The 17215-nt window shown below is 39.8% G+C and overlaps 1 protein-coding gene across 4 annotated transcripts in view; it reads right to left on the reverse strand.

Annotated features, from left to right (window-relative positions):
* Positions 1-17215, reverse strand: part of SUGCT (succinyl-CoA:glutarate-CoA transferase) — a 768395-nt gene that overhangs the window by 97777 nt on the left and 653403 nt on the right. For all 4 annotated transcript variants that reach the window (XM_069588244.1, XM_069588239.1, XM_069588238.1 and 1 more), the window contains one exon: positions 15278-15341. In XM_069588244.1, coding sequence (XP_069444345.1) covers positions 15278-15341 — 64 coding nt within the window. The remainder of the gene's footprint in view (positions 1-15277; positions 15342-17215) is intronic.

Below are 17215 nucleotides of genomic sequence, written 5' to 3' on the forward strand. Positions count from 1 at the left end.
TCTGAAGACTCAGAGATCCTACTGCTATCTAGAGGCAAAAGAAGACTGAGAAACACCTTGGTGCCATTTTGATTATAATTTGAGAACAAAGAATTTCTAAAATTCAAATAATATATTTACAAAACAGAAATGGAGTCATACACGTAGAAAACAAACTTATGTTTACCAAGGGGGAAGGGGGAAAGGGGAAAGGGATAAATTATGAGAATAATTGTGAGATAATTGTGAGAATGACATATAAACACACTACTGTATGTACAATAAATAGATGACTAATAAGGACCTACGGTATAGCACAGGGAAGTCTTCTCAATGTTCTGTAATGATCTACATGGGAAAAGAATCTTAAAAAGACTGCATATATATAAACATATAATTGATTCACTTTACTGTACAGGTGGCACTAGTGGTAAAGAGCCTGCCTGTCAAAGCAGGAGACGCAAAAGATGCAGCTTGATCTCTGGGTTGGAAAGATCCCCTGGAGAAGGGAATGAACCCACTCCAGTGTTCTTGCCTGGAAAATCCCAAGGACAGAGGAGTCTGGTGGGCTACAGTCCAGGGGGTCACAAAGAGTCAGACGTGACTGACACAACTTAGCACGCGGCACACTGTACACCTGAAACTAAGAGCATTAATCAACTACACTCCAACAGAAACTTAAACAACAAATGAAACTGGAACAATAGAGAAAGATGAAGCTGCAGCACCACCAAGGAGAAGTTCTCTCCTCTGAAAGAGCATGCTGCCACAGGCTGCGGGCTGCTCTGGAGGGGCGGGCAAGAGTCCGGGCAGCAGCCACGCTCCTGTCCATGAAACTGGCAGCTCTCCTTGGACTCCAGGCCACAGAGGAAGAAACAGGCCTGGGGTTGCCTCCACGGGAAGCACTCACAGGGTAGATGCCCTAACAGATCCAATTCAGTGAAATGTCTCCAATTAAATTTCATTTAAAAATACAATCATCAGGATTATATTGTTTTGCTTTTAAAGTCTACTCCACCCTACTCTCTTGACTGATTCCAGAATTGTTTAGGTAACTTTCTTTTTTAAAACCTTCCTGTCAGGCCTGGTTTTTCCATCAGTCCTAATACACCATTTATATTTTTTTAAGAAAAGAAGAAAGTATTATAAAGATAGCCAAACAAGATGATATATATCATCTCTGCTAAGGTCCTGCTATGGAACTGAATTCCTTAGGTTTGAAATGCGTTCCATGAATGTAAAAGACATAAGGAGATGAGGCTAAAAAAGGAGAATGAGGTAACAGTAACACTGATGGCTGTTTGTCTCAAATGTCCTATAAATAGGAATGTGAAATTAATTTTTTTTTCAGCCTACATTCTCTCTATTGAAGGAAAATACTCTTGTAGTAAGCTGAGGTAAGGTGTTTAATAGAGAAAAAAATAACATCTGAATTGTCATTTCCATGCTTGTAATTTGGGAACTTCTCAACTGAAACAAACACGATACCAAGGTGCATATTTCCTGTAAAACTCCTGAGTGCAGGATGCCTCTTTGGTGGGGGGAGCAGATAAATCTACTGGATTTATCTCCCCCTGCTGTATGTGTGCTGCAGGACAGTTGGAAGAGAGATTACACGAGGCCTGCTATTGTAACAGCTGGTGGCTTTGGCATTTTCTTATAAACATGCAAGCCGAAGAGAAATTTCTCCTTTCTAATTGGCCCCGTTTCCCCTTTCCTGGGACATTCCACAATGCCACCAACAACGAAGTGCTCAGAAAGGAGGAATCATTTCTGTTTATGTGAAAATAGATCTGAACTCTGCGAGGCAAGGGAAGAAATAACAAAAAAGCTTCAAAGACAACACAGAAAAGTTATAATCAAATCTGGATGCTGTTTCTGAGATCTGACGGAGCTCCTCCATACACCAGCTCTGCCTGTGCCGGGAGCTAGGACCAACTACCTTCCAGCCCTGTCTGCTCCATTCCCTGTGTAGCCCTGGCCCAGCTGTTTGCTGAAGCTGAGCCACGGCCTTGCCTGGGTTAAGCATGGAAAATGCTCTTGTGACTACTTGCTCTCAAGCACAAGCAAACTGTCTCATTCTCAAGGGTGCTTCCTATATACTAAGCCATTGGTCTCAAGTTTATAAAAGTGATGATCAAAAATGCCTTCAGGAGGCAGCATAGCATCGCAATAAGAGGGCATGGATTTTTGAGTCACTCACAGTTGAATGCAAACTCACTGCCACTTACTGGTTGTGTGACCTCGGTCACGTTATTTAATTTCTCTGAGGCTCAGTTTGCTCATCTGTAAAATGGGGATACCAACATCTCTCTGCGTGGTAATAGAAAGATTAGAATCTGTTATATGAAAAGCACTTAATGCAGAGTCAAAAGTGTTAGCAAGTTTCATCACCTGCTCTTGATGGTAACTATCCTTATTACTCACTGGAAAAGACCCTGATGCTGGGAAAGACTGAGGGCAGAAGAAGAGGACGACAGAGGAAGAAATGGTTGGATGGCATCACTGACTCAATGGACATGAGTTTGAGCAAACTCCAGGGGACAGTGAAGGACAGGGAAGCCTTGTGTGCTGCACTCCATGGGGTTGAAGAGAGTTGGACATGACTTAGCAACGGAACAACAATCCTTATTACATTTTACATCACAAAGTATATCTCCACACAGAGTGTAACATAATGCATAGATTTTCTGTGATTCTAACCAGCAAGGATGTTGCTATAATTCAGTTTAAGGCAAAACACGTGTGGAGTCTTGAAGCAATCCTAAATGTTGTGACCAGTTCACAACATCCTGGAGCAAATTAAATACTGTGCTCTATTCGTCGATTTCTGCTTCTAAGAAACATGAAAATGTGTGCATCCTTTTTAGAGGGGAAAAAAAAAAAAAGTCTGGTTGACACCAGGATATAGGAAAGAAAAGTTTCATCCTGAATCTTTATCCAAATAACTCCACTGACTTCCCTTTGATGGCAGTCAAATCACCCTTAGTGGTAAATACTGTTTCCCTAATAGACTTCAAATCCAGCTTTCCTTTTCTTGCTTAAAGTCTGTTTCTTCTCATTTGCCACATTAGGCAATTAATTGGGTATTTATAGGCAGCTATCATATACCCCGCTGTCATCGCTACTCAGTCATACATCTAAAATTCTCCACATCTTGTACTTAAACCTACCCCTTAATCACCTCATCATCTTTGTCACATTTTAAAATTTTCCTTCCACTTAATCAACTCCATTTTCTAAGTAAGAGTATGAACCATTGTGCAGGATTCTACTAATGTAGCTTTCCTGAGGCTCAATGAAGAGAAAGCATTTTCTTCTTAAGCGATTTCCTTAGATCCCAGGATAGTTTCCGCTGCTAGTGCAAGAGCATCACCGTGGGAGCTGTTCTGGATCTGCACTTCGGTGTTGCCCTCAATCCATTTCCATTATTAATGCCTTGGAAAAAGGTGCTCAAGAGTGGGAGCTGAGCCAACTTGGAGTGAAGCACTCCCTCCCCAAATACAGCCACTGGACCACACAGACACCCACACTTCTGGTTGATTCTCTCCTGTCCAGTGTTCATAGGTGTTCAGACCTCATGCTCCTCCGTCCATGGGATTTTCCAGGCAAGAGTACTGGAGTGGGGTGCCATTGCCTTCTCCATAGGGAAAAGAAACCCCTCCTGATATTCTTCACGCCTTCCTTGGTCCCTTGAGCTAAGAAACAAGAAAAAGTCTTATCCTCAGAAGATGGGCAGCTTTCTATTTTGGCTGCCTCACCCTTTGTTAGTGTCAACTAGCTAATTTTTCTAGTGAATGACCATTACAATCTGTTCCACGTGGCTCCAAGGTACACATGTTCTCAGTGTGGTGACCCACAACATGCTTTTCCATGGGATCTTAATAAGAGTTCTGGAAAGAAAAGGGCTCCATTGTCAAATAAGTTAAGGAAACTTGACATCTCCCTCTTAAAGACTCAAAGCTATCTGAGAATGGTAATGGATCTGAGAAATGTCTAAGTAAAGAAAATCCACAGATCTTTGTTTAAGGCATCTTTGTTTTGGGACAACAGAGTCATTTCTTAGTGGGTCCTCTATGAGTACTTCAAGAAAGTAGTTTCTGCAGAGTATATTTTGGAAATGCTGCATCATATTCTGGTTTTCCTCTCATTTTCCCTAAACAAGCTGTTACGTTCTTGTCTATGATTTCTGAATCACTGTTTACACCTGAGTGATCTGTCTAGCACAATGCTGTTTTTGGAGGACGTGCTCACACGGCTATGGTATCTACTGACTCTGCAGACAACATATTTATCCAAGAGCTCCAAAGCTGGAAGATAAAGGGTCTGGTTTGGTCCAACAGACATCTGGCAGTGAGAGTCCCAAAATTTCCATATTGCCGCTGTGACTCACCTGATTGGTTACTGTCAAATGACAATTGTCAAATTAGAGAAGTTCCTTGTCAGTTAGCACTTGACACAGAGTAGATGGTAGAGAAATGTTTGTTCAACAACAGTTGAACAAATCAAAAAACAAATCCAAAAAATGACTTGTTTTACTCTATTTCTTTAGAGAAATATGCTTGATTCTGCCAATGTTCCATGTTTGAAAAATAACTAATCATGTAGCTGGTTTTATCTTCCCCCCAAGAGTCATGGCTACTGTAGATACTGCTCTGAGTTTATGGATTATCTACGATGTGCTTCCACTTCCTCCTACTCACTGAGCCCTTGGCCTGTGTTATCATTTAATTATCGTAAGTGAAGAAGTGCTTGATCTTCATATTACCAAGACAGATGTCATTGAGACAGATTAGGAAGGCTGTCTAGTGTCTCCAACCATTTCTTGTAGAGTTGGGTTTGTACTCAGATTCCCCTGATGAAGCCCAAACATACTCCACTCTATACCACACATGTACAACACATGCAAATAGGAAAACAGCCTAGAAGTTAGCTAATTTTTTCTAGCAATCATGTATTTTACTGCAATAATATATGTAACATAAAATGTATCATTCCCACCTTTTTTCATATGTGTGCAATTCTGTGGCATTAAGTACATTCACACTGTCGTAACCATCACCACCATCCATTCCCAGAACTTTCCCATTTCTCCCAACCAAGACTCTTTATCCATTAAACCCTAACTCTCCATTCCTCCCCACCCAGTCCTGGGCAACCACCTTTCTCCTTTCTGTCTCTATGAACTTAACTGCTCTAAGTCCCTCATATAAGTGGAATCATTCAGAATTTGTCACTTTTTTTTTTTTTTGCCTCACCATGCGTGTGGCATGGGGGATCTTGGTTCCCCAACCAGGGATTGAACCTATGCCCCATGCAGTGGAAGCATGGAGTCTTATCCACTGGCCGATCAGGTGGTAGTGGTGATGGGGTAGTAGCTAAGTTGTGTCTGACTCTTGAGACCCTGTGGACTAGCCTGCCAGGCTCCTCTGTCCATACTGGAGTAGGTTGCCATTTCCTTCTCCAGTGGATCTTCCTAATCCAGGGATCGAACTCCAGTCTCCTGCATTGCAGGCAGAACCACCAGGGAAGTTCCTAATTTTAAAATTCTTGCTCTGGCCATAGTATCAACCACTCACTTGGAAACAAATCACGGTAACGTTCTTATATCAGCACAACACTGTTTGCAGGTTAATTAAAATTGCTCGAAGGGAATTGGCTTGAACTTGGAAACAAAACCAGCCCCCAGTCAGCAAGAAGAAATCTGCCCATGTAGCAAGGACAAATCACTGCAAAGATGAGAAATCTGGGTAAGCCAAGGTGGCAGCTTAGCACCGTGTGGGTCTTTTGATGACTGAAATGTGCATATATTTCCCAAACATTTCTCTCCCCCCGCCCCCCGCCCCTTTCAAACTGCTTTTCTGTTAATGTGTGAAAACAGTACAACTTGAGGGAAATGTAATCCACATGTTTTGGTGCATTTACACTTATATGCTCTTGAGAATACTGAAATGGCCTAACAATATATTTGCTGGTGGACCTTTTTTCATAGAAACATAATAATAGACTAAAAACCAAACTTAATCCCTAAAGGAGGGAAGCTCAATCTAAGTTTAAATTATTGAAATTTAAACATTCTTAAATATATTTCCAAGCTCATCTTTAAATGAAACTTTTAAAATATATTAATCAATCTTTAGACTAGAGACTAAAGTTGTAAGATAAAAAAATTCAATAACTGGGTTCAACTTTCTTTTTTGGCTCAACTTTAGGAGACAGTAGGAAATGGGAAAAAAGAAGACAGATTTCAGAGATGTTCAGACCTGGAGTCCAATTGGTGCTGTAACACTTAGTAAATCTCAATTTTCTCATCCCATAAAATGGACATAATAATATATGGCTTACAGAATTTTTCTAGAGCTTAAATAAATCATATGCATAAACAACTCATATATATAGTACATATAGACAAGGCATACATTCCTCTGTTTCAAATTTGAATGCTCCACATGCAATGATGTTATTAAAATCTATTCACAAAAGACATTTATATGCAGCAATGTCAATTATATTTTTATTTTAAACTAAAAGAATGCAAAGATCAATCCCATGAAAGCAAGAAAAAGCACTAAAAGGTGAAGTCAGTTACTTAAGGTCACATATGAACTTGAAGGCTCAGCAACAAAGAGAAAGCCGTTTGTTACAAGTTTATGGGACGTAAACTGCTGAGGATATTTTTTTAAATCTATGTAGGGTTGTATTTCTCTTTCTGTGGCTAAAGCATCTTGGTGCTTTTATTTTACCATATACTCTTCTGAAATCTCCCCAGATGTCTTTACTTTTTCTTAATTTGTAAGTTAATTAAAACTAGGGTTGTTTTTTTTGTTTGTTTTTTGTTTTTGCTTCATTGGTTGAAAAACATGATTTCTAGCAACAAACTGGAATATAGAGTTCATAGGAACGGTTTCAACAGACATGGGGTTCTGAGGAGGTCTAACAGGTCAGCCACTCCGAGCGTTACACAGCCACCATGACTTACATGATGTTCTGATGAAGGACAAGCTGGAAAGCACTTCAAGGTCCCTCATGCCTCCTCCTCTAGGCAGTGCCCTAATCTCAGTCAAAGGATGATGAGCCCAGGGACACAGTGATAGCTCATGCCATGCCAGATAAAGATATGACTGCTGGGAGATAGGGTTCCCTAAAAGTCAGTACACAGTTAACACAGAAGACAACATTCACTTCTGCTGAAAAGGAGACAAGCAATGAATCTCACAGACCCAGTTCAATCCCTAATAAATCCATAAAGTTGGAAGGTGATAGAGTAAGTGGGATATCGCAAATGACCCATTGGTTAGGTTTAACTATCTGAAGGGTTTATCGAAGGTGTTTTGTTTTCTATTTTGATGTGGATCATTTTTAAAGTGTTTATTGAATTTGTTACAATATTGCTTCTATGTTTTGGTTTTGGGGGCACAAGGCATGTGGAATCTTAGCTCTGGACCAGGAATTGAATTTGCATCCCCTCCTGCTACTTCTAAGTCACTTCAGTCGTGTCCGACTCTGTGCGACCCCATAGACGGCAGCCCACCAGGCTCCCCTGTCCCTGGGACTCTTCAGGCAAGAACACTGGAGTGGGTTGCCATTTCCTTCTCCAATGCATGAAAGTGAAAAGTCAAAGTAAAGTCGCTCAGTCGTGTCCGACCCTCAGCGACCCCCTGGACTGCAGCCCACCAGGCTCCTCTATCCATGGGATTTTACAGGCAAGAGTACTCGAGTGGGGTGCCATTGCCTTCTCTCCACTGGGAGGCAAAAGTCTTAACCACCAGGACCTCGAGGCAAGTCCCCTGAAAGTTCTTATTTAACCCTTTCACTACCATTTCTTTGCCTCCACCAACACTTCTTATTAGTATTTACAGCACAGTGTGTGCCTAGTCAAAATTCAACTATAATCCTTTTAAATCAAAAGGTGGTTTACTCTCCTGATTTTTTTTTTTTTAATGTCTAAGTCTTCTTAACAGAATTAATCTTGACATCTTAAGGAAACGGGTTTAAGGAGAACAATTTTCTCACGGCATTCAGCCCAACTGCCATCTTTTCATGGACCATAGAGTTTCTACCTGGCAATGCTGAACATGCACCAAGTCTTTCCTCTTTCAGAGAGGACTAAAGTCACCTTCTCCAGTTGGGAATAAACCTGGCAATGAGGTCAAGCAACTCCTCTAGCCTGAAGCCCACTTGGAGGCAAAGTTAATGTCACTTCTTAATTATCCAAGTTAACTCCACAACATGGAAGTCCAAGCTGAAAGATAATTTCAAGCCTTGTGCACTTAGTTATTCCTTGGTGTCTGATTTCACTCCTCCAGCCAATGTACACACACCACATGCATGTCCTGTGCTTAGTTGTTCAGTCGTGCCTCACTCTTAGCAACTCCATGGACTGCAGCCCACAAGGGTCCTCTGTCCATGGGATTTCCCATGCAAGAATACTGGGGTGGGTAGCCATTCCCTTCTGATTCATGGATGGAAGCCAGGTCTCCTGCATTGCAGGCGGATTCTTTACCATCTCAGTCACCAGGGAAGCCCAATTTTACATGCATCCATTCAGTTCAGTTCAGTCACTCCATCCTGTCTGACTCTTTGAGACTCCATGCCAAATTACATTTAATTAATTTATTATTGAAAGATCTATCATAAATTCAGTATTTAAATTTGATCCAGAAAAAGACTTCTCTGAGTACTCAATGAAAGTTGAAAGTAGCAATTACAGCAAGGACTCAAGAATTGACCCCCAAAAATGTCTGATCCAACTTTCAAGGCAAAAATAACAAAACTTGCTGTACTATCAGTGAAACTTCCACTTTCCCTGTGGTTTTTTATTTATGTCTTTATTTTATTTTGCTTTGATTTCTAGATTTGTTTCAACATTCAGTGGTCGACTCAGATGATGTCAAATACACCTCTAACCTCAAGGATCATTCAATACAGTGACACTTGAGAAAACACCCCAATGTAGAAGTCCAATTAATTAAGCAGGTATCCAGGAAAATTATTTAGCCATATTTGGAAATATGAATTTCTAATAGTGAAAATCACTATGCACCCCAGAACTTCATTGATAAGTTAGGACTGATTTGTAACATGAATTTCTGGTCCTTTAGAATGATTCACTTATCTTAGTGTCGGGGTTGATGAGGATGGTTGAAGAGTAACAACTGAGATCTTGGCCACTTTCCTGGTTCCGAATAACAGGAACGTAAATTCCCTGAGCATGAAAGTCCAGCTCTCACGAAATATTTCTTCCTCACAGCACAGATAAGCATCGTTGATGGAGATCCCTAAGTTATATCAGCGACAGTAACTTGGCTCTTAGGGCTTCTCCAGTTCCTGATGGAAAGACATTCCTGGGGATGCTATTTCCTCCTCCTGTTTCCTCCCTGCTCTCGTAGGAAGGAAAGTCACTCTAGCTTATTCATTTCTCACTGAATGGTAATAATGTCTAAGACCCTGCCTCACTGTATCGGGACTTCCAGAGAAGGCTGCAGGCACTCAACATCAAATCATCTGAGAATACTCTGATTTATTTAGCTCTCAGGGCATTGCCATGGGTTAAGAGTTTAATCAAGTTAAAACTAATTGAGGGCTTTGGGAAGTACCATGTCTAGTCTATTTGAAAACCCACTTCCCTGCCAGCTTTCTCTCATTCTGTTAACACACTGTAGAACCACCTTCTCTTCTTTGTCCTCTTTTTTTTTACAGCTTATCCCTGGTCCCTGAAGGAGTATGTTCTTTCTAGAAGATAGATTATACACTATACACAATGTGAAAACTTTATACACTCTTCCTGTTGTCATCTAAAAGATTTTCCTACCTGAAAGATATAACTTACCTTTCACTCTCAGATTGGTTTTGCTTAGAATTCCTTATAAGGACCAACATATTTAAACTTTATGGAGGAATATAAGCTGAAACTTTTGTTCCTCTTTAATTTGTCTTTTTCCCTAGTAAAATTTGTGACAACTTTTCCCCACGGCTGTTATCCGTTATAGTAACTTAACTAAACTTTGAGGATTTGTAATTTCTGAAACATCATCTAATTTTCTATGTAAAGGGAAGATAGAAAGCTAAAAGTAACTTTTTAAAAAGCAAGCTGAAGCCTTGTATAGCACAGAAGAGGAAGATTTGTAACTGGCAAGATACTAGGTGGTCACTCCAATTAATATATGTACTTCAAACTGGAAACTAAAGATGTAAAATAAATCTCTTTCAGATAGCTTGCACAGGTAGCCAATCGGTTCATAAAAAACGCATACTGCTTTAAATTGTCAAAGGTCATTTTAGTTATTTTTCATTTAACAGTTGTTTATCCTAATCATCATCCAGAAAACATCTGTTACGTACCACCTTGGTATAAAGGGTGTTGATTAGAGTTATAATGACAGTGCTTTGTCAGGAGCTTACAAAAGAAAGATGTTTCAGATCATCACTTATTTTAAAAAAGTCTTGCAAAACATTCAGAAATACAGTATGTTAGATCATCAAATAAAGAAGTACATTCAAATTCTAAAAAAGTAGCCATAAAATCCAAATGTCAATATTCCAATAATTTGGTTTGAGCTACATTAATTCATAACTCCAAGAGATGGTGAAGGACAGGGAAGCCTGGGGTGCTGCAGTCCATGGGGTCACAGAGTCGGACACGACTTAGTGACTAAACAACAACAACATTAATTCATAGCAATGACTGTTCTTCTTGCACCCAACGCCCACTAGCTAAAAATTGTTACAGGTTCCAAAATGAATATTAAAATACTATGAGGGAAAAAAACTTAAGAAAATTTTATTTAAAAGAACTCGAAGCCACTTTCTGAAAACAGATCAGGGGACCAGCAGACAAAGGTAATTCAATTTAAAATCATTTTGTAGGACAGAACACTGCTGCCTTCTCACAACCTTGACACACTCACCACTCAAATACTTCCCAGAAGTGCTATTAGAATCAAATAACGACCACGCACATTCACCAGGAGGTATCGGGAACAAGTTATGGTGAGAAACTTTAGAGTTATGCGTCAAATTGTATTTCAGTGACATCCTTTGAAGTTTGGAACTCAGCACCAAGGCTGTTTTGGCACCTACACAGTACATGGAAGGACAATGTGTTCCTTTTTGGCTAAAAGGCCAGTAGCCAGTGGTAATCACAAGAAGATGAAAATGGAGAATATGCTCAGTGGAAAGTGGCAGGCCTTCCGTATGTGATAACTAACGTAAGATCTTCCCACTAAAGTCACAAATAACATGATGTTTATATGATGGCCTTTTACTGACATTTCACTAATTAACAAATTAAAGTTTTTTCAATTTCAAAGCTTTAAATTCAGGATATTAGAAATTGTATAAAAAATTTTGGTGGTCTAGTGGTTGAGACTCCTTGCTTCCACTGCATGGGGCATAGGTTCAATCTTTGGTCAGGGAACTAAGATCCCAGATACCATGCAGTGTGGTCAAAGATCTTAAAAAAAGAAAAAGAAAAATTTCCATGAAGTTAGAACCATTTTAGAAACCACACCTAAAAGCAGTCAATGAGAGCATCTGCCAAAAATAGGTTTGAGATTCTTCCCAAGCTCGTCCTCCAGGTCTCATTCCCACCCCGCCGCCGCCACCACCCCCACCCCCCATCCCGCCTCCACTCACAGCTCAGGTGGTTGAGATCTGAGACCTCAGCCTAGATCTCCTTTACATTTCGATTTGTCTCTAATGTGATCATTAGCTCCTCTTGAGGTCTTATTGTCCTGGCCGGGACACCTGGTCACCTCTATTCTAGCCCTTTCTCAGTGCCTCCAGCACCTCGCTCAGCACCTCCACACCCCTCCCTCAGCCCACAGCAGTTTGGCCCAGCTGGCAACTGGTCATTAGTCATATGTCTGTCTACATTTCATTCTCAGGGACAGCTTTCCTGACCTGCACTCTAGGCGATGTCTCTCTCATCTGAGCTTTCAGATTATTCTGCTGTTGCCTCTGGTTCTCCATCGAAACGCCCATCTCATTTTTCTGAATTTATAATTCAAAAAAAAAAGAATCCCTTGCAAGCTGTAAGTTCCATGAGTGACTGGGCCTGTCCTGGGTACAACCTTACTACCAGAATATCATAGAGTGTGTGGAACATGGTAGGCTTAGTGACTTGAGTTGTGAGTGAATGTCAGTGTGTTTAAGGCTTTATCTATCACACAACCAGGTTATCTTAGTTAATTGTGAGCAAATTAGTAACTTGTGCCCAATGTGATGACGTGTCTGTCACTAAACTAATGGTGAGCAAAAACTAACAACTACTCCACTCACTGGGGACTCACAGAACACTGGATGACTCAAGTTGGGCAAAGAGAGACATGATGCATTTTCTTAATTCTACTCCAATTAATAATCAGTTTTTTTCTCTACTTTTAACTGAAAAATGGACAATAAAGGTCAAATGAGATAGTAGTTTAACAAACAATGTATGGAAAAAGAACACAAGTATTAGCAAAACTACACCTCACATTTACAGATAATTCATGAGCATTAACTAGTTAGTAAGCTTTAACTCAGACATGCATATACACAGATTAAATTTCATAGTTGTTTACTAGGGATTGGAGGTAGTGGGAAATGATATGAAAAGATAGCATGTTACAATAGACATAAATTAATAAAGGAGACAGTTTGGACTATACTACTTGGTTTAATATGGATAATGTTTACAAATATTGGAACAATGTATTCAGTGCTGACAATATTTAAGCAGCAAAAAGAAATTTTGAAGAGGTAAACAATTTCCCGTCCCTGTTAAAATGTATTCAACATTGGTGGACTAGTAGTTTTAAGGTTTTAATCAATTAGCATCTCCTATAGAGGACCTCTAATATGAGAATCTGAGGGAATGTTGTGGATTTATACCTCTCTTTAAAAGGTGCCATAAATATTATTCTCCAAGAAACAAGTTTCTAGTAATGACTAAGACAGACAATCCTTCAGGCAAATAAGTGCAACGTACAGAAAATTCAGTATTGTTCACAAGAGGTTCACTAATAACAAAGGACATATAAATAAATAGTTTTAATTATGATTGTCACTGTAAATATAAAGATGCAGATATATATGTGAAACTGTAGAGCTACATTTAATGAATTAAAAAATGTGTCTCCACTGGCTAACTGGAAAACAGTGGAGCATAAAATCATTTTTAACCCTACTCACCTTACCTGTTTTAGTAAATTCAACTCATTGAGGCATTATGGGAAAATCTGAGCTATTTCTAAGGCTCATGAGGTCTCCAATGAGGACATCCCTTACAAAGAAATACAGAACTATCATTGATAAATAAAATCAATGAAAATAACAACCCACAGAAAAAAATTTAATTATTTACTGATAACTTCTCTTTGTATTTAATATCTCTTGTCCTATCTGAGTAGCCTCCTACTGAGACACTGAATAGTACATTTTTATCTGATGTTTGTGAGTGGAATTGCCTCTTCCCTTCATGGGGAGTCCAGATGTGCTGCCCTCAAAAGACACTCAGATACTAATTCCAAAAATAGTCTAAACACATGCATTCTGCCTCAAATCTGAGACCTCTTTTGTTGATAATTCTACAGAGAGAATATAAGGTTAGTCAATGAGATAGACATAGCAAAAAGACACCTAGGTCCTATCAAAATTAAAGAAACAAAAATAAAATTTTCCAAAAGGGGATTTAAAAGAGATTGCTGTACATCTGAGAATTTTATCAGCACATAATATATGCTCAATTATATAAATGAATAAATAATTTTCTTAGCTTTTATCAACATGCTGGTTTTTTTTTTTTCACTACTTTTCTATAGCCCATAGCTGTGTTGGTTGTTTAGTTGCTAAGTCATGTCTGACTCTTGCGACCCCATGGACAGTAGCCTGCCAGGCTCCTCTGTCCATGGGATTTCCCAGGCAAGAATACTGTAGTGGGTTGCCATTTCCTTCCCCAGAGCATCTTCCTGACCCAGCAATCTAACCCACCTCCCCTGCATTGCAGGCATATTCTTTACCATTGAGCCACCAGGGAAGTCCCATATCCTATAGCATTTCCCTGTTAATATGTGATCCCAATCTGTGATATGCTTATACCTACTCTCTATCTTACTCACCTCCCTTAATTCAATACAATGTTCTGTATACTCTTGAATATCAGGATTTCCTCCAATATGCTTTATTCATCATACTTCCCTCCTCTCATTCTTTTCGTTTGGCCAATGGCCATGTCTAATCTGTTCTGGGACATTTTTATCCAGCTGCTCCCCACTATAATTAGATTATACCCCAAAACAACTTAATAACAGCAGTTATTCAAGAAATGAGATCTGATACCTACAGAAGTAAACACATGCCATTTGACTGAGGTGACTGAGGGATTTGAGAAATACTCAAATTTCAAGCATGGCAAACAGGATATAGTTCCAGGAAAACAATAACCAAAGTTATATTCTAACTAATTTTATTATTCTCTGTTAGAATTAAAGAAAAAATAAGGGAATGATTTGTGTATAGTTTGGAAAGAAAGGGACTCGGTGGACAAGTACATGGAGGGGCTTTCCAGCAGTGGCCAGAACAGATACAGCAGATCTGAGGAATAGCAATTTCATGATCACTAGAGAAGTATGGTCTATGGGGGCTGATGGGTTGATTGCAAGCTGTCACTACAATTTGAATACTCTGAGAGTTAGGCCTGAGGCTTCCGGCTATTGGAAAGAGAACACTCCCGGGACCTGAAAATCTTGTCCATTTACCTTAAGGCCAAAATGTCTTCAGTGAGTCTGTTGGGTATAAGTCAACTTCTACAAATTCAATATATTCTGGACTTACTGAAAGCATTTGGTTTTTTGATCTCAACAAAGCTAAGATCCATAACCTAAACCATAGTATGGGAAGAAAAAAAAAAATGCCCTGGCCTGAGAAGTCAATAGCCTTGCTTGGACACCGCCTCTATGGTGCCTGGCTTGCTTTCTCATTCTCATATGAGCCAAGTACAATTTGATAATATTTTCCACATCTATCGCCATCTATCTGTTGGCAGACATACGACACTTATGTGAGTCCATGATTCCACAGAATGGAGTTACGTAATACAAGCACTTTTTGTCACCCAGACAATCAGAGTGAAGACACAAGTCTATAGCCTTAGCAAACATGCTTGTGAGTATGATTCTAGGATTCCCCTTTTATCCAAAATAAAAAAAATGGATAATGTCTTTACAAGCTGTTTGGAGGCTCATAAATTACATACAAATATCGGCACACAGAATAAATTTATGAAGAAAGGAGTTAAGAAAAATAAAGATTTTCAAACCTGGGACTGATATCTTCCCCACAGTTGGATGCTTCATCTCCATAATGAGGTCATTGTGTAACACCTAAAATGTAAAAAAAGAGAAAAATAACTTACAAAGTAAATTTATCTTCAATCTCAAGGGATGTGGAAAGATACTTATTCAATCCATTGAAAAACATGATTATAAAACATAGAGAGTTTTGAAATATTAATTTGAAAGTATTTGAGGTTAAAATGTTTTCATTTTATATTAAACCAAGTGAAGCCAAAAAGAATTAGAAGACTCAAGGGCTAGCCAACTTCATTTTTATAGTCTTCTTAGTCTTAAAAATGTTATTTGCTCTTAAATACAGGGTGTGATTCCCCCTTTTCATCTATTTTTGATTGTCTAAATATTAAAGCTCAGCCTCTTCCTCCATGACCTCAAGCAGGACTGGACCAAGGTCAACTGCAGAAGGACAGAATATGAGATGAACCAGGACCTGAAACAGAGGAGCCTACCATAGTACAGATGTGCTCCTAGCAATTTCTTCAGTGGAAGGTGTGGGCAGTCAGTCCAGTTTGAAAGGTGAATCAGAATATACAGGAGGCCCAGGGACCACATAAAGTGGACAAATTAAAGCCACTGTGACAAGCCATGATCAGAGACAGCTGATAGGGAGCCCAGGTTAGAGGAGACCCTAGTCAGAGGCCTGAGCAGGAGACTGAAACCAAAGATGTTCTCAGTGGTCACAAGACCTTACTCATAAGACCAGGTTTTATAACTAGGACAAACTGAGAAAACTAGGTCAACTGAGAAAAAAAGCCAGAAACCCCATCCTGGAGGACTGATTCAATCTCATGCACTGGACCAAGACAGGTATTTGGTGTTTCATCAAGAAAGTGGGTCTTCCCAGATGGCACTAGTAGTAAAGCACCCATCCGTCAATGCAGGAGACATAAGAGAAGCAGGGTCAACCCCTGGGTAGGAAAGATCCCCTGGAAGAGGGCATGGCAATCGACTCAAGTATCCTTAACTAGAGAATCCCAAGGACAGAGCCTGGTGGACTACAGTTCATAGGGTTGCAAAGAGTCAGACGACTAAAGCGACTTAGCACAGCACACATCCAGAAAACAAACTAGATTTGACCTCAGGGTTAAGAGTCAAGGCAGTTGCTAGGACAAGGGTGTTCTATCAGAGCCCAACCAGCAGAAAGGCGGCTTGATGCTGAATCATTTGGCTACTCCCCTTCATGGATCACAGCCTTATTGTGGCGAAGGGACTTGCATAATTCAATGAAGCTATGAGCCATGCCCTGCAGGATCATCCAAGACAGACAGTCAGATCATAGTGAAGAGTTCTGACAAAACCTGGTCCACTGGAGGAGGAAACTGCAAGTATTCTTGCCAAGAGAACCCTATGAACAGTATGAAAAGGCAGAAAGATATGACACCAGAAGATGACTCCCCTGGGTTGGAAGGTGTCAAATATGCTACTGGGGAATAGCAAAAGGCAATTACTTATAGTTCCAGAAAGAATGAAGCAGCTAGACCAAAGTGGAAATAGCACTCAGTTGTGGAAATGTCTGTGGTGAAAGCAAGGTTCAGTGCTGTAAAGAATAGTATTGCATAGGAACCTGGAATGTTAGGTCCACAAATCAAGGTAAATTGGACATAGTCAAGTAGGAGAAGGCAAGATTGAACATCAACAACTTAGGAATCAGTGAACTAAAATGAACAGGAATGGGCTACTTTAATTCAGATGATAGTTATATCTACTACTGTGGTCAAGAATTACTTAGAAGAAATGGAGTAGCCATTATAGTCAACAAGAGTCTGAAATGCAGTACTCAGGTACAGTCTCAAAAACAACAGAATGATCTCAGTTTGTTTCCAAGGCAAACCATTCAGCATCACAGTAATCCAAGTTTATGCCCCAACCACTGATGCCAAAGAAGCTGAAGTTGACTGGTTCTA

This window comes from Ovis canadensis, chromosome 4 (genome assembly GCF_042477335.2).
Source record: "Ovis canadensis isolate MfBH-ARS-UI-01 breed Bighorn chromosome 4, ARS-UI_OviCan_v2, whole genome shotgun sequence".
Taxonomy (NCBI): Eukaryota; Metazoa; Chordata; class Mammalia; order Artiodactyla; family Bovidae; genus Ovis; species Ovis canadensis.